Source organism: Alosa sapidissima, chromosome 2, assembly GCF_018492685.1.
Source record: "Alosa sapidissima isolate fAloSap1 chromosome 2, fAloSap1.pri, whole genome shotgun sequence".
NCBI classification, from domain to species: Eukaryota; Metazoa; Chordata; class Actinopteri; order Clupeiformes; family Clupeidae; genus Alosa; species Alosa sapidissima.
This window is the reverse complement of record NC_055958.1, coordinates 10,403,669-10,422,408: the sequence shown is the minus strand read 5'-3', so window position 1 is coordinate 10,422,408 and position 18,740 is coordinate 10,403,669. Positions and strand designations below refer to the sequence as shown.

The window sequence follows — 18,740 nt, the reverse complement described above, 5'->3', positions numbered from 1 at the left end:
TATAACTAACACCAGTTATGGTGACTAGCTATCGCTTGTTATCACAGCTCCATGTTCAAAGTATACGGTCAATGGTTCATAGCGGTTCACAATTTTGCCTCAGCTAGCCGACAAGCCTTTTAACTGAGGTGAAGTTAGTTTGATATTTGATATTCGACAGATATTCAATTTTTTTTTAATGCGGCCGGTTTCACCCCGTGTTTGCAGACAATGTACAAACAGATGACCTGTCTACTTGCTCCCAACCGACCTACTTAGGGACCGTCTATAAAGTACCTTCTGAATTACCTTCATAGTCTTTTGTCAATAGCTTTGACGTCATGTGACCTAGTGACTACAAACCAATGTAGAATAGTTATCCTATATGGGACTCATCAGACACACCTCTTTTTATGGTGACTGTGTGCATGCTGTATTTTATATGAATCTTTAAAAGAAAATACATTATTTTATATAAGAAACAGACTCCTTTTTTCAATACCTCCCAAGCCATATGACCTAGTGACTCCAAACCAATGCAGAATAGTTATCCTATATGGGACTCGTCAGACACACCTCTTTTTATAGTCACTGTATGCACACTGTATTTTATATGAATATTTTAAAGAAAATACATTATTTCCCATAAGGAATGGTCTCCTTTTTTTCAATACCTCCCAAGTCATGTGACCTAGGGACTACAAACCAATGCAGAATAGTTATCCTATATGGGATTCGTCAGACACACCTCTTTTTATAGTCACTGTATGCACACTGTATTTTATATGAATATTTTAAAGAAAATACATTATTTCCCATAAGGAATGGTCTCCTTTTTTTCAATACCTCCCAAGTCATGTGACCTAGGGACTACAAACCAATGGAGAATAGTTATCCTATATGGGACTCATCAGACACACCTCTTTTTATAGCGACTGTATGCACGCTGTATTTTATATGATTTTTTTAAAGAAAATACATTATTTCATATAAGAAACAGACTCCTTTTTTCAATACCTCCCAAGCCATATGACCTAGGGACTACAAACCAATGGAGAATAGTTATCCTATATGGGACTCATCAGACACACCTCTTTTTATAGCGACTGTATGCACGCTGTATTTTATATGATTTTTTTAAAGAAAATACATTATTTCATATAAGAAACAGACTCCTTTTTTCAATACCTCCCAAGCCATATGACCTAGTGACTCCAAACCAATGCAGAATAGTTATCCTATATGGGGCTCATCAGACACACCTCTTTTTATAGTCACTGTATGCACACTGTATTTTATATGATTTTTTTAAAGAAAATACATTATTTCATATAAGAAACAGACTCCTTTTTTCAATACCTCCCAAGCCATATGACCTAGTGACTCCAAACCAATGCAGAATAGTTATCCTATATGGGGCTCATCAGACACACCTCTTTTTATAGTCACTGTATGCACACTGTATTTTATATGAATATTTTAAAGAAAATACATTATTTCCCATAAGGAATGGTCTCCTTTTTTTCAATACCTCCCAAGTCATGTGACCTAGGGACTACAAACCAATGCAGAATAGTTATCCTATATGGGATTCGTCAGACACACCTCTTTTTATAGTCACTGTATGCACACTGTATTTTATATGAATATTTTAAAGAAAATACATTATTTCCCATAAGGAATGGTCTCCTTTTTTTCAATACCTCCCAAGTTATGTGACCTAGGGACTCCAAACCAATGGAGAATAGTTATCCTATATGGGGCTCATCAGACACACCTCTTTTTATAGTCACTGTATGCACACTGTATTTTATATGAATATTTTAAAGAAAATACATTATTTCCCATTAGGAATCGTCTCCTTTTTTCAATACCTCCCAAGTCATGTGACCTAGGGACTCCAAACCAATGCAGAATAGTTATCCTATATGGGACTCATCAGACACACCTCTTTTTATAGTGACTGTGTGCACGCTGTATTTTATATGAATTTTAAAAGAAAATACATTATTTCATATAAGAAACAGACTCCTTTTTTCAATACCTCCCAAGCCATATGACCTAGTGACTCCAAACCAATGGAGAGTAGTTATCCTATATGGGACTCATCAGACACACCTCTTCTTATAGCCACTGTATCCACGCTGTATTTTATATACATTTTTTAAAGAAAATACATTATTTCCTATATGAATGGTCCTCTTTTTTCAATACCTCCCAAGTCATGTGACCTAGTGACTCCAAACCAATGCAGAATAGTTATTCTATATGGGGCTCATCAGAAACACATCAATTTAATAAGATTTTTTGCACATACTGTTTTATATTAATTTCTTAAAGAAAATGGTTTCCTATGGAAACTGCTTTGTGCTCAATACCTTCCATATACTGGGTCCTAGACATCACAGATCAACATCACAGATCAACAATAGAATCACATTCATTCTCTATGGAAAACAGCTTTTTGCTCAATAGCTGCCATATAATGGGTCCTAAACATCACAGATCAATACAGAACTGTTCTGCTATGTGGTACTAATCAGACACACCTCAATATGAAATAATATTTTGTACTACTATCTACTATTATATATATATATACTAATGTCTGTAGAAAATGTCATGCGAATAGCCTCACTGGAAGTATACTTACTGAAAAAAATGTTGACGTGTTCAATACTTATTTTCCCCGCTGTGTGTATATATATATATATATATATTAAGAAACACATTCATTTCTTATGGAAAATGGCTTTTGGCTCAATAGCTTCCATGTTATGGGACCCAAATACCCCAGACCAATGAAGAACTGATCTCCTAAAATAAGGGGGTGACAAATCATAATAAAAAATCAATGGTTCCATGTAAGTTGTCCATATCTATAACTATGGGCAGGGGTTAAGGTGGGGGGGAACGGGGAGGAACGCAGTTCTGCCAACTCAGATAAATTAATAATAAATATATTCTTTCATACCAATGATATAGCACGATGATATTGTTAAAATAAATGGTGAGTGTTTCGTGTGTACAGAGGTGACCAAGAAGCTAGCAATTCTTGTCCAAAAAGTATTGCTACACCACGATACTCAATATGTTGTCCAACGGTTCATTCATTGCTGAGATGTGAACACAGTTCCTGTTTAGTGGTTTCACTGCCATATTTTATAACATCTCATTGGCAAATAAACTTGGTATTGAACAATCTGACAAATAACTTTTGTGTGGCTTGGTCTGAAGATCAACTTGAGTGTCAAGTTTTGTATTTTTTTTATTACAGGAAGGTCTGAATCAAAAATATCATTTGCAAAACTCCATTGGGTAAGTTATCATAATGAAATGGTCAATGAAGAACAGAGCAACAAAATGTTGAATGATACAATGCTTTGTTGTTGTTACAAATTCTGTGGTTGGCCCTGGTTGGAAGCATAAAGCAATAATCGGTTTTCAGTGGAAAATTAACATCTTTAAAAATAATACAATAGTAGATGCAAAATAATAATTTAGAGTGTGGTGTGTCTGATTAGTACACCGTACCAAAACAGAACAGTTTTGCATTGTTCTGGGGTGTGTTTGGGTCCCATAACTTGGAAGCTATTGATCTGAAGGCCCTTTTCCAAATGAAAGGGATTCTTAAAAAAAAAATAGGTGCAAAATATTACTTTATAGTATGGTGTGTCTGATTAGGACCACATAGCAGAACAGTTATAGTTATAGTATAACTATTCTGTATTGGTTTGGAGTCACTAGGTCACATGACTTTGGAGGAAAAAAGAGGACCATTCATATAGGAAATAATGTATTTTTAAAAAAAAAATATTCATATAAAATACAGTGTGCATACAGTGGCTATAAAAAGAGGTGTGTCTGATGAGTCCCATATAGGATAACTATTCTACATTGGTTTGGAGTCACTAGGTCATATGGCTTGGGAGGTATTGAAAAAAGGAGTCTGTTTCTTATATGAAATAATGTATTTTCTTTAAAAAATTCATATAAAATACAGCGTGCACACATTCACTATAAAAAGAGGTGTGTCTGATGAGTCCCATATAGGATAACTATTCTGCATTTGTTTGGAGTCCCTAGGTCACATGACGGGAGATATTGAAAGAAAGGAGACCATTTCTTATGGGAAATAATGTATTTTCTTTAAAATATTCATATAAAATACAGTGTGCATACAGTGGCTATAAAAACAGGTGTGTCTGAAGAGTCCCATATAGGATAACTATTCTACATTGGTTTGGAGTCACATGATGTCAAAGCTATTGACAAAAAAGACTATGAAGGTAATTCCGAAGGTACTTTATAGACGGTCCCTAAGTAGGTCGGCTGGGAGCAAGTAGACAGGTTATCTGTTTGTACATTGTCTGCAAACACGGGGTTAAACCCGGCTGCATTAAAAAAAATTGAATATCTGTCGAATATCCGAATATCAAATATAAAACTAACTTCACCTCGGTAGCCTTTTAATGCTTCGGCTGAAGTTATCATATGAACAAACGTTTTTTATCTTAAACGTGACAATCCAAAGACTGTATAAATTGTCAATGGACTAAGCATTCCCACAGAGCATTTTTTGACGAGAACATGCTTTGTTGCCCCAGTATGTTTGTGAACTAACGTTAACTTTACAGCTGTCTGTTAACTCATAACGGGAGCACAATGGTTTTCACTAACTATAACTTTATTCAAGTTAACTAAATGTATGTGTGTGCTTATGCCATTCGGTCATCATTTTCGACATTAACTTATTTGAGGCGATATGACGCTAACGTAGCCTAACGTTAGTGCCCACTCGATGCTAAATAATCTAACATCTAGTGCTAATGTACGTGAAATAGTAGTGGAATAAATGTCACTTACCTGAAAAAACTGGAACGAAGTCTTCTGAAAGTGTCGGTTAGTAGGCTTCAATTAATAGCTTAGCAAACCATTTTATGTCAGCTTTTTGAATAAAGATGTTCAGAAAGGATGTGGTAACTTTGTGTATAATCATGGCTGAGACGTCAAAGTTTCATGGTTTCCACTTTCCACTCAGCTGGCAACGTCTGCTGCTGTATGCCTCGACGTCAGCCGTCAATCAAGCCGACCACGCCCTTAATTATTCATATATTTTATATCTAAATGTTATCTAAACTAATGAGTTTCTGAGTAATGAGAAAAAAATTCACCCCCCTCACAGTTGTCAGGCACTGGGAAACTACCAAAAAGTACAATAAAAGTCCATGGGACCAGGCTTTACGCTTTATGTATTTACGCTGTGAAAACGGACATTTTAACATGGGAGTCTATGGACATTTGCTCGCTTTTGGGACCAGTCCCTAGCGGATTTTCGATGTATTGCAGTTCAGCATTGTTCAGATTAGAATGTTGCCGCTTGGTTTAGACCTGCGGAAATCCACCACCATCTCCTTGGTCTTTGAAGTGTTGAGTTGAAGGTGATTGAGTTTGCACCATTGCATTGGACCAAGTCCTCCACCAGGCTCCTGCTCGTTCCTGATACACCCCACAATTGCAGTATCGTCAGAAAACTTCTGCATGTGGCATGACTCGGTGTTGTAGCAGAAGTCAGATGAGTACAGGGTGAACAGGACTGGAGAGAGCACAGTTCCCTGTGGCGCTCCGGTGCTGCTGATCACAGTGTCAGAGAGACAGTTCTTCAGTCTGACGAACTGTGGTCGCTCGGTCAGGTAATCTGTAATCCAGGTTACCAGGTGAGCGTCCACACCCATCTGCAAGAGCTTCTCCCAGTCTGAGGGGTTGGATGGTGTTAAAAGCACTTGAGAAATCAAAGAACATGATTCTCACAGCCCTTTTCCCCTTGTCTAGGTGAGAATGTGTCCTGTGTAGAAGATAAGTGATGGCATCGTCCACGCCCACTTTCTCCTGGTATGCAAACTGTAATGGGTCTAGTGCATGGCGTACTGTAGGACTGTACGGCGTGCCTGGTGAGTGGCAAGACGGGCCCTCCACCGGCCCCGCCCCTCCAGCCCCTGCAGTGGCCAGCAGGGCCCTGGGAGCATATATAGATGGACATTTGTGGTGAGCTCCATGGTGTCCCGCATCACCAACGCTTTCTCATCGTGGCCTATGACCTCTACTCCAAATGGCCTGAGGCTGTCTCGGTAGGTTCAGTCACCACACACACGGTTATTGACTTTTTGGAGACACTGTTCACCTGCTGGGTCATGCCATCAGCAGTGACCACAGACAACGGCCCTCAATTCACTTCCACTGAGTTCACCTCTTTTCTCAGTGAGCGGGGTATCAGATACGCACTTGCTTTCTACAACCCACAGGCGAATGCCTGAACGCCTGAACCAGACACTGAAAAAAAATCAGAGCTCACCTGGCAGAAGGCTTTCAATTCTCAGCAGCACGAACCCTCCTGCACTATCGAGCTACTCAACATTCCACTACAGAGAGTTCTCCAGCACGCCTCATGCTGGGACGGGAGCTGTCATTGCCGTTGGATCGCCTTCGAGGCCCTGTTTGCCCTCCATCAAGCGCACAACAGGGTGTGCAGCGGCAGTCATCCGGCCAACTGCGCGACAGAGTCACAGCACAGCAGCACAGAATGAAGCAGCGCTTTGACCGTTCCCACAGGGTCAAAACCCCGGCGTTCACCACCCTGGACTGGGTCAGGGTCCAGAGACCCACCCGGGGCCATAAGCTCAGGGGCCTCATTTATAAAAGTGTTGCGTAGAAACCATCCTTCATTTGATCTTAGATCATTTCTGAAATGATCGTACGTGTGATTCAGAGAAAACAAACGTATGCACAAAAAAACGTGCGTACGCCACCCTTCCAGATGTGCCCAATATAAATCACAAATGAACGTCAACTTGTGCGCAGCCGGATGGTTTTAGGTCTCCGCCTTGTAAACACCCCCTCATCAATATAATTAGCATATGTTTTAATAAAATCAATGGCCTAAAACCTGTAGCCTATGTAAAATGATATATTGAAAACATTGTATAGCCTATGCCATCTGATGTTAGCCTATATGCGTCAGTTCGAATTGCTAATTATGTTTTTTCCAGCAAAGCTTTCTGGAAAGAGATCGTATGCATCCATGTCCATTGTCCTCTGCTCGCTTTCATTCCTTTTGCTTGCAGTAATGTGAATAATCAACATTTCGTATGTTTAGGCCTACTTTGTAGGGAAAAAAAATTGGGTAGGCCTACCTTATGAAGGAAAGACCTCTAGGCCTACAGCATAATCCTGTACGTTATGGTACAGTAGGCTACTGTACGTTTCCAATATGACCCAGGGTAATATGCTGATTTAGCCTACAAAACAGGACTAAATTATAAGCGTGATATGTATGTGATCATGTAGGCTTAACGTTTCTTTTAGGATAGCCTATGTTTTTGCTGAAAAAATAGCCTAGTTCACCGGTCATTATTCATTCATTCTGCATATCTTTGCGATCGTTTTCTTTCAATAATGTCCAATGGCTTAAACATTGTCCTTTATTGTTTGCTTTAAGCCTACCTTTATATTTTAGCCTACATTATCCAACTCACATATTGTCATCTGATCTTGGGCACTGCCAGTCAAATAAAGCAAACAGGTGCGCGCTCTGCACCTCTTTACGCAACTCCGCCGCAACACTAAATATGAAGATGCCCTGCTTTCAGAGGATAACTTCCGTCCCTTGATTGTGTAGGCTATATATGATATAAAATATCTATAGGCTACATTGTATAGCTTACATTCAAATATTACCTTTCTGTTACGGAGCTGGGAATAGGCCTATGAGCGCAAATTAGGATGTAGTGGAGGCTAAACGCGAGTAAACGCAGTTTATCCACCTCTGACATTTCAGAAATAGAGTTTAGGCCTACCCACCTCTTATTAGAGTTTATCCACCTTTCAAAAAGAGTTTATTCACTTTTAACATTCAAAACTGTATTATCCAATACTATCCTATATTCCCAATATTGTACAATAACCTCCACCATTAGCAAACATGTTCTGAATGCCTTTTTTAAAAATCCGATACCGCATGGCGCAGTCCACCTCACCGAGATTGCAGAATTCATAGTTCACCCACCTCTTATTTTACCACTACATCCCTGGCACAAATGTACTTTTCCTCTCCTAAACGAGGGCAATTGGACATTTTATGGTCAATATTAGATTGGTGAGAACACTAAATATACTAGATCACCTGTAAGAATGTTTCAATCATTCTATCGTAGGTGTTGGTGGTGTTTTTTAGATATTATGAAATAAGTAAGCTAGGCCTATAGTTTTTGGGCTATAGTTCTCATTAGCAGTTTTATGCCAAACCATGAAACATTAAGCTGCGTCCAAAAACGTCTTTAAAAATCTTATGATATTGATCATGCATATGGCAAAGAAAGACATGTGATCGTTCGTCTTGGAATTTTGAAAATGCATCGCACTTAGACCTCAGATTACTTGCAGTACCCCGGCATTACCACAAGGAAATGGTTGTACGTGAAGTTTGAACCTTTTCCACGTCAAAGACGGTTTTTATAAATCTGAGCATTGGCATGGCAGTGTTTCCCACAGAATTGAATTATATTTGTGGTGGTAGGTTTGCAGAATTAACTTGAATGCAACAGTTTTTAGCAAACTAGCGCAGCATGGTTATGATGCTAACCAGATTTAAGCACAATTTAGTACAACCTGGAAAATCATTGTGTGGTGGTCAATGTTGATATTGTGGTGGGCCGCCACAAATAAGTCAATGTATGGCAAACACTGCATGGATTTGAGCGTACGCAAGGTCTAAGTTGAAATCTGTGCGTAAGAACGCTTTATAAATGAGGCCTCAGGTCATTCTGGTCTGATCCCATGCAAGTGACTGAGCAGCTGGGCCCTGCTACTTTCCGCCTGTCCAACAGTACGAGGTGGCATGCCCGTCGCCTCCGGAGGGTGCCACCACCTACCGCAGCGGACCTGGAGGACAGACGGACCTCTAATGCAGGTCCCACCGGCCCGGATGACCCTGCCAGGCGACCGACTCGCGCCCGGGTCAGACCGGGCTATCTCGGGGACTATGTGGAGTAATAAGAGTGATGGTTTCATGTTTGACAGTAATAAGAGTGATAATATGTTTTCACATGTTTTACAGTGTTTGCAGGTTGCACCGTTCCAGCTGTTTTAGTCTGGTGTTCTCTTTACAATGTTCCTGCTTGATCCAGTGGGACAGTTTTAAATTTCGTAACTACTTCTCAGGGATGTGGTTTGGGTCTTTCCCTGGGGAAAGGGGGGGGGGTTGAAAACACACACAACAGTGTACAATAGCAATTTTTAGACAATGCGCTAGGCCACTCCCTAGGTTGTTAATTAACACACCCCTGGGCGCATTGTTTAAAAAACAGATGTGCAAAATAAGAAAATAAACTTTGCGCCAGGTGGAAAATAGGGGGGTCAGTGACAGATAAGGGTTGGTAAGATGAGAAAATTAAAAATATGTTTAAACCTTTAAAACAAAACATGCCTGAGGTTTGCTAAAGTGTATACTTTGTATTTCTGTTGTATTCATATTATTTAATATGACGTATATGCTATTTTTTAACAAAAGATAGAACTAATAGCCTGTTAAATTGTCAAATGGTATAACCACAAAAATGACAAATATCTAATATTTCACACCTCCTAGAGTTCATGCAATTGCTCTCATGAAATTATTAGTTTATCTTGTAATATCCTATGAGAATATGTTTTATTATATTTATTTCTAAATTTAAATTATATGGGTTTTTCATTGTACTGAGCCAAGACCATATGCTGTAAACATCTTGTTTTCTGTCTATTCTTTGACCATTTGAGTAAAAATGGTTTAAACAACCATTATTACAGTAAAGTAGAGTATTAAATCATTATCCATATACATTTTTTTGTACATTATTAGTATTTTAGACAAAATACTGGTTACACCAATTGACATAAATCGGTTACACCAATTGACCATAAAACGTTTATAGCAATAGGACAAGAAATTGACACAGAAAATAGGCATCAAGGTAAACTGAATTGGATATTTTGATATGTATTCATGTCATTCATCATATTCCATATCAAATATCATTTCATAACATTGATGAAGAAACTTGTGTTCTATTTGATTTAAATTCAGTTCTCATACAATTTCAGTCTATACTCATTATTTCCAAAGAGAGTGAGATAAAGGGCCCTATTTTCGCGATGCAAAACCTGGCGCAAAGCGTATTATTATATTATATTATTATACGTTTTTTCCTATCTTACACATTAAATAATGCGCCCAGGGGTGTGGCAATTACCGACATAAGGTGTGGTCTGGCACATGATCTAAAAATCGCTATCTTACACCGTCTAAAAAGCATTATGCCACTGACCAAGAAAAGCTTGGTCTATAGTGAAAGCCGCATATAAAACACGTCACTGTCACGAGATGTAAGCAGCAATTCCTCTGCAGAATAAATGTCCTTTGGTTATTTATTCAGTCATTCGAACATTATAGGGGGAAGTGTTGCTTTTTTCAGGCTATGTTTTTGCTGGTAACCCATTGTCCTTCAATATTGAAAGTAATTAACTGTGTATAACTGTTTTGTCGTTGACTATATGACACCACAGTGAAGTTAGTTTCACTTTGCCTATATGTTCAATTAATAGACAAGTGCAGATGTGTGTAGCCTATACTCTACTCGGTTTTAGTAAAGAATGGCTTAGTGGAATACCTGTTCCATACGGTCTTGCGTACAAGCAGATTCCTTCAAATACACCGCTGACTATCAAAATACTGATAAGCTGTTTGAAGTTGCCCTGCTTGCTGTTAAAGGGAATGACAGATGTCCTCCTCATTGGTTTAAAGGATGTTAAGCCCAAAACACACCCATGACTGATTAAGAAACATAAGAGCCACCTTTTTGCGCCAGGCACCTGACGTTTGATAACAAAACCACCCCGAATGTGGACTGGACAAACCCCTAAATGTATTTACGCTATTTGCTAGTGACCATGCATTTTATATTGCTAAATTAGGGCCCAAAGTGTGTGTGAGAGAGAATAAGAGTGAGTGAAAAAGTGGGTATGATCATTTCTTAACAACCAACCAACAGCAGGATCTGCGTTCACATGGACTCTGTGGCGAGACAAGTTTTTCTTGCTTGTAAGTGGCATCCATTGGGGGACAAGAGGCACATTTTATATATAATAAATGTATTTATATTATTTATTTATAATTTGAACATACTGTTTACATACATCATAAAATATTTAAAAATAATTATGGAAGTTTAAATTTAAAATGAAAAGCTTTGACATTTCAAAAATTGCTTAAATTGCAATCTAATTAAACCCTTTTAAAGCTATTGTTCATGCTAGTTAGTCACTATTTAAATTATAAAAATAATATAATTGGCACCTAAAATTACATACTCTTGGCCCTGAATCTGATCAAACTGGTCTCAAACAGAAAAGAGTCAAATGGTGTAACCGGTTACACCATTTGACATTTCTATTTAAAAGCAAAATTTGCAGGCATTATTATGGACAACTATGTACACACTTCACCTTTATGTGAATATTGAAACACAGTTTTTACATTAAATTGAATATTTTATGATTATTATGATTTATCAACATTTTTAAAAGGTCATACCATTTGACATGTAACCTAAGCTTGCCTGGCCATGGCCTAAAAACACTATTATGTTACTTTAAGAGAGTTGCTAACCTTGACTCATAGCAGTTGGGGTCTTGACGGGTCCTTCTCTATGACATAATTTCCTGTCACATAATTCTCTGACATAATACATACAAAATTGCTCCTTAAATGGTGGTTACACCACTTGACATTTTAAGTGGTTGATGTGACAGACACGATTCTGTGTTACATATTAATTCAAACATTCAGAACAATGGGGTTTCATTACTTGTATTAAATATAGAAAAGTTCTTGTGCAAGATCATGCCAGATTATTTTAGAAGGGATTTTGGAGAGAATTTCACATTTTTTTTCAGCAAGTGTAATTATTTGGTTCATGTTTTTGTGGTTACACCGTGTTGACAATTTTACCTAAATTCAGGTAATACTCTTTCAAAATTAAATGAATCCAAAACATTAAGATTAGGGTTTGATGAAAATGATATTTGAAAATAATTTGTCAAATTATTTTCACATTTTAACTATTTTAAATGTATGTAACCCATATGTACACACAAAAATGAGTGTCACGTCATTGACCCAAGGGCCAAAATCTCAAAAACTTGCAATACATTTTTTCTTTGGTATGATGTCACTAATCAACAGGAGAAGTGATAGCTATTAATCGAAAATGTTCCCCTATTGTAGCCTACTCAATTTAGTGTTGGGCGCAACTTTGACTTTTAATCTCGAAAAAAAATATGTTCCACTCCATCTACGGCGGTAGACATTTAGTAGCCTTATGATTCAGGAGGGTAGCCTATGGGACCAGTCATTTCTGTTGCAAATGTTTTGTCTTTTGGCTAGATTGACTGGCCTATTGGTCCACGAAACGTTGTGCTACTGTTTCGTGGACACAATGCGAACTAATAAGTGTAGGCCCTATTCCGTGGACAAAAGGCGTTACGATGTAACATGGTTTCGTAATGAATATATAGGCCTATTCACAAAAGGCATTCTGTCCACGAAATCATGTAGATACTTAGCGCCCCATACAGAGCGTTCAGTGCACAACTTAAAAGTTGTTGAATCTTATGCATGGCAGCGTTTCGTCTTTAACTCAACCAAGAAGACATCGAAGGAGAAAGGACTGAAGAGGCAATTAACCAGAATCTCGTGACCTGGACAACGTGACACGGATGTTTATTAAATTATACGGAAGTAAACGGAAAAGTCCGTAGCGAAAGCACCACTTGATAACAGCAAAATTATCTGCCAATTCATCCCTTGATATGAAATACACGTTGTTTTGTGCCTATTTACTTACTCACCTAACATTGGAGCAAGTAACGGAGTCACATCTTCGTAATGGGGAGAGAAAATGGCCAGTACCGTACAGGTAAGGCTAACGTTGGGTCATAACTTTACTAGCGTGTTAACTCTAGACGGGCTCTACTCTAACTTAACGTTACCGAACTCAAGTGGGCTACATTGTAAGGTCGGTGTTACTTCTTGTTTTTCCACCTACTGGTTCCTTGCTCGTGTTAGAGCTACAGGAGTTGGCGTACATTCACAAAAAAGTTGTTTAGGGCGGCGGATTTTGAAGTATAGTCGCATATCTGCGCAACGAGCACTACACACTACAGCCCCTCCGACAAAAGACATGTAATATTTTGCAAGCTATATCATTAAACTGGATTCGATCCTGCTATAAACAAACGTGCCTATAGCTTACCTATCAAGCTCCTTATCTCACGGAGCATTGGGCCATCCTTAAATCCTTAATATTTTTGTTTGCAGTAACAGCCAAAAAAAAATAAAAATGGGTCGGTAGATAGGTCAATATTTTTTTTTTTTCAAGATTCAAAGTAAAAAAAAAAAAAGTAAAATTTTGGTCATGGTGATTACGTAGGAATGAATTTACACAAATGTGCATATCGTGACGTAACTGACTGGGTCTTCAACCCGTGCCTTCAGGCGCACCATTGCAAACCTCATTCTGATGCAGGTTATATAGACCAGCCTTTCTCAAACTTCTTTGACCTGAGGCCCGGTCATGGCAGACTTTTGGGTCATAGGGCTCATCTACATGTACCCAGAAAGAAGGCTACAATAGCTCTTGGCCACGTTATATTGAAATTTGACTATACAATACTCAATGCTATACAGTGTATTATACAGTCTCTGCTCTGTTTTTAAGGAAGTTCCAAAAAACAATGTCGTTCTATTAAGTTTCGTTAAATAAATAAATAGCCTTCCAACAGCGGAGCTTTGATACCAACGTTATCGATTAGTTTCAGTTTCTCTCGCGCAGACGCGCACTGAATGAATGCTCATACCACCACTTAATTGTAGGGCTCCATGTTTAATGACATCGATAGCAGAAACGTTTGTTTTCTTTTTTCGTCGATCCACGGTTTCTTGATCAACTGCGCAGCAAATTATCAGATGAAGCACCGGGCCTAATTTCACTCCACGACTCCGCGGACCAGCAGTCTCCATGTTGCGGACCCATATTTTGAGAAATGCTGAATAGACCACAACCAATTTCAATACTCCGACACGGTCACCGTTAGACTAGGGGGAGGAGGGATGAGAAAAGATCTGGCCACAGTTCTTCCAGAACTTCGTGCCAAGTAAAAGCGTTATCAGTTTGTGTGAATGAAACGAAGCGTAGGCCATAGTGTGACATGCGTAAAACCAATGGTGTAGAGATGACGCCACAGGTTTTTTTTTTAAGTGAGCCACGTTTGCATGTAGGCAATTTATATTCACAATACTTGGGCCTACTAAAATAAATATTATTTTATTGCATTTGTATTGGTTGTTTAGAGTAAAAAAAAAACAATCGGTCGGTATTAACGCAAGTTTACAACCGGCAAGTCGGTCGGACTAAAAGGGGAAAAAAATAAATATTTGGGTCGGTTCTAAATTGACAGGGTCGGTCGGGTTACGGCAAACGAAAATATTTTTAAGGATGGCCTTGATTACAAGACTGTAACTATCCTTAAAAGGTATGGGTATGGGATTCTCTTTTTGGCCATTTTTGCAAAATCACTTGAATTCCTATTCCACACTTACAGCCACTGAGTTGGAAGCACTGAAATGGAAATTAAACAAGTCAATCACCTGACCTGTTATTTCCAAGACCACCTAGAATCATTGGACAGTAACGGCTCGTGTCCATTATCGCGGCAAAGCCCACCGTGCCGCACATTCATCGTCATTTCCTATGGAGAGCGGCAAGATGGGGTTTACGCTTCCGCAATGCACCTTGGGAAGGCGGCGCGGCCATTCGAACAGAAGCGGCGCGTCAAAAAGTTGGGCTCGGCTGAACTTTATGCAAATAAGAGTGGCTAACGCAAGGCGGTTAGCCAATGAAATGATAGCCAGTGAAGTTCGTTTCTTGCGGGTCCTACCAGAACGATAGTGCCGGAATTGAACAGTTTAAACTACACGCCCACAAGCGGCAACTGATTTCAGCCAATACACGCCACAAGCGGCGACCGCGAAATGGGCTAGGCAAGCGTCTATGCGCCGCAATAATGGACACGAGCCGTGAGTTCGTCAATAAACGCCCCCCCCCCCCCCCCACACACACACACACACACACACACACACACATTGTATTGCTATCACATTGTACACGGTATGCGCTACGCTCTCCGATAGGTTGGTAGGTAGGTCAACAGGGCCACCTGCCACAGAGGTTTTTTACCAGCCAAATTTTTTTCCTGCCTAAAATAAAGGTGAACAACTCAGAAAATGCATAAGAATGGTTCTTGAACTTGTACAGAATACAAATTAAACTCCTGTCGAGTTATTAACCAACTTAATCTCATTTATGACTAGACCTACATAATGACTTACAACTGTATCTGACCTGGTGTGACAGGCATTTACTTGTAGAAAATAACAGAAATACAAACAGCCAATCATCTCACTGATGGTCTTATTTATTTAGTTAACACCCAACTGCAATTCATCACTGTTTCTATGTCACTGTAGTGTATCCAGGTTCAACATTTTTTTTGCTTTTCAAGACTAAGAGTCTAATATTTGACTGAGTAACATTTAGATAAACAACAACAATCATAATAATTAACAGAAACCAAACCATATTACACTGTAATGTAAAGGGTCAGGCACCATGAGCAGGTCAGACAGTGTCTCACACTTGAGACTAGACCGCCAGTCAGACTTCACCATCTTCGTCACATTAAACCCACGCTCACAGTCCGCTGTGGATGCTGGCATGCATAACACCAGATCCACAAAGTCTAAGATGTCAGGGCACGATCCTCTCAGCTTCCGGTTGGCTTCAGACCAGGTGAGTCTCTCCAAGGTCGTTGGCTCCTTGTAGAGGTAGGACTTGACAATGGTCCACTGGTCTGGGATCAGATCAACATCAACTCCAGCAGAGATCAATACTGGCCTGAAGTGATCTATGAGCCTCTCCACCTCTGAATCGCCAAAGTCTGAAATTATATGAAAAGAGGAAGTTTGTTTTTGTTTTTGTTTGTTTCAAGACAAGAGGCTAATATTTTGACTATTTGACAAATATTTACAGTTTGATGGTTCTGATTTTATTGCAACAGTTCTAAAGCTCTGTAATTCTGTTGTGCATATACAGTAATACCTGTTATATTTTATTATTATTATTAAAGGAGAATTCCGGTGTGATATTGACCTAAAGTGTATTGAAACATGATACAGAGTGTGAACGTATGTCTCATAGCCCATCTCGACTTGTCCCCTGCACTCCAAAATCTGGCGCTAGTTAGCCGATGCTACCAACAACTTTTTCAGTAGTGGTGCTTCGGCATCGGGCTAGCCATGCAAATAAATCACTGTTTTACACCCATTTACGAGGCTCAATGTATCTCCACACTTCATTGGTAGACTTCCTAGGGCCCTGACATTTAAAACGAGACATTGAGAACTTTGAAAAAGCACTGGTAGTTTACTTACAAGACGATTTATACAGACAGTATCTTCACGAAGTTTAACGTTTGCAGCCATCTTGAATTTAGTCACGATAAGTCGAGCAACGAGTAAGAATGAACAGGTATGATAAGGGATCAGATTCCAAAAATAATTCAGTGGAAATGCATGGATTCCAGTTTCTTCCAGTAGCAGCAACTGGAATCCATTCATTTCCACTGAATTATTTTTGGAATCTGATCCCTTATCATAACTGTTCATTCTTACTCGTTGCTCGACTTATCGTGACTAAATTCAAGATGGCTGCAAACGCTAAACTTCGTGAAGATACTGTCTGTATAAATCGTCTTGTAAGTAAACTACCAGTGCTTTTTCAAAGTTCTCAATGTCTCGTTTTAAATGTCAGGGCCCTCGGAAGTCTACCAATGAAGTGTGGAGATACATTGAGCCTCGTAAATGGGTGTAAAACAGTGATTTATTTGCATGGCTAGCCCGATGCCGAAGCACCACTATTGAAAAAGATGTTGGTAGCATCGGCTAACTAGCGCCAGATTTTGGAGTGCAGGGGACAAGCCGAGATGGGCTATGAGACATACGTTCACACTCGGTATCATGTTTCGATACACTTTAGGTCAATATCACACCGGAATTCTCCTTTAAAGATGCTTACCTGCATTATTTTCATTAGGCCATTGTTGGAAGCTCACTATCTTCGTATTGCTCAGGATTCCTGACCTGACATCACTAAACCTGTTGTCCATGCTTTCTGACAGCTTGTCCAGAAGTTTGTCTTTGTTAGCCATCATTTGGCTGGTGTCACTAGGGCTAAGCCTGACACCCTCGTAGCTGTTGGAATCCAACACCTTGCTCAGCATAGGTCCAGGTCTGTAATACAAAATGAAGTTGTAGTTTACAATTATTTTAAAGTTTTCTTTACATCAAGAATTTATAATTATATTTATCACAATACCATCACCGTGAACATATGTATATGGTTCAGTGGATACTGCTGTGAATGAGGTTATTGCTGTATCATTTGAATAAATCTTCCAAATACATGTGCTTAATCATGAGTCATTACAGCAGAGGGAGAGGAAAGGGAGGTCACATATTTGGAGGTAAAATAAAATTTGAACTATGTGTGCAAAGGCCTTAAGGGGAGGAACATTTTTGGAAGTGAAGCAATGATTAATACCACATTTTAAATTACAAACAGTAAGCAATATGTACCTGGATTTGTATTTGCAGATCACAGCCTGAGTGGAAGTAAGACAATTGTCAACATCAGCCACTGTCAAACATGACTGCTGCAGTGTCACTGACAGGTTGCCAAGATGAGTCAAGGTGTCATGCATGAAGCAGCAAAACTTCAGAGTGGCTCCATCTGTTGCCCACTTGCAGAATCCTTGTGCCTGGTTCCGTTGACTGGCATTGACCTTTTCAGTGTCTGGTGATTTGGTCTTTAGAACACAAAAACTTGGGGCCTGTTTTGCGTTTCTGTATGTCTTCCCTACAGCTAACCCTTTCTGTTCATCAACCCTAAAAATACGAATGACAATTCACAGTTAACGTTAGCTTGATCACACATACGTAGCCTAGCACTAATAGGCCTACACTGTACCGTACGTACACACACAGGCACGTAGCCTACACACACACAGCTAAGTTAACACGAGTTAAGTTAACGATAACATAGCAGTCATTGCACTGTGTCACTGTGTTGTACTTTAGTTATCTACTAACGTTAAAGCAGGTTGGTACTTACTCGCACATCCACACGTAGTCGGAGAAGGGTCTCATCTTCTTTCCGATGGCGTGTACGTTCCTAAACAGGAGCTTCATCCTCTCCAACTGCGATGTTTTCATCGAAGTAAGCGCCTTGACTGCAGCTGTCTGCTCTGGGGGAGCCGTCTTCCCAACTTTAAAAGTGAGTAAGTGGCTTTTGGAGGACTCGTGGTCCTTAATGGTCTCCAATTTGAAATTTTTCGTTCCAATTACAAACGGATTCGTTCTCGCTTTTTCTGACCCATATCTCCGGCAATCACTACAGTGCATCTCTTCGGTTTTATCGTCATACACCAGCCAGTCCTTCTCCAGTTTCCAATTAGAATTTTTTATCTTTTTTTGAATCATCCTCATCTTTTTCTTGGTCTGTAACAGCCAACGGCCTCTTCACCCTGGCTATATGCCGCCACATTTTCTTTCG

General features: G+C 39.4%; 1 protein-coding gene across 4 annotated transcripts in view; it reads left to right on the top strand.

Moving 5' to 3' along the window:
* The first annotated feature begins 12,642 nt into the window (after positions 1-12,642).
* cln5 (CLN5 intracellular trafficking protein) overlaps positions 12,643-18,740 on the top strand; it is a 40,190-nt gene continuing 34,092 nt past the window's right edge. For 3 of the 4 annotated variants that reach the window (XR_006024566.1, XM_042067876.1, XM_042067869.1), the window contains exon 1: positions 12,644-12,989. Coding sequence is in view for 3 of the 4 variants with exons in the window: in XM_042067876.1 (XP_041923810.1) it covers positions 12,883-12,989 (107 nt within the window). In the remaining variant the exon portion in view is untranslated. Of the gene's footprint in view, positions 12,990-18,740 lie in introns of all 4 variants that reach the window. The other variant, XM_042067889.1, reaches the window with a different exon arrangement.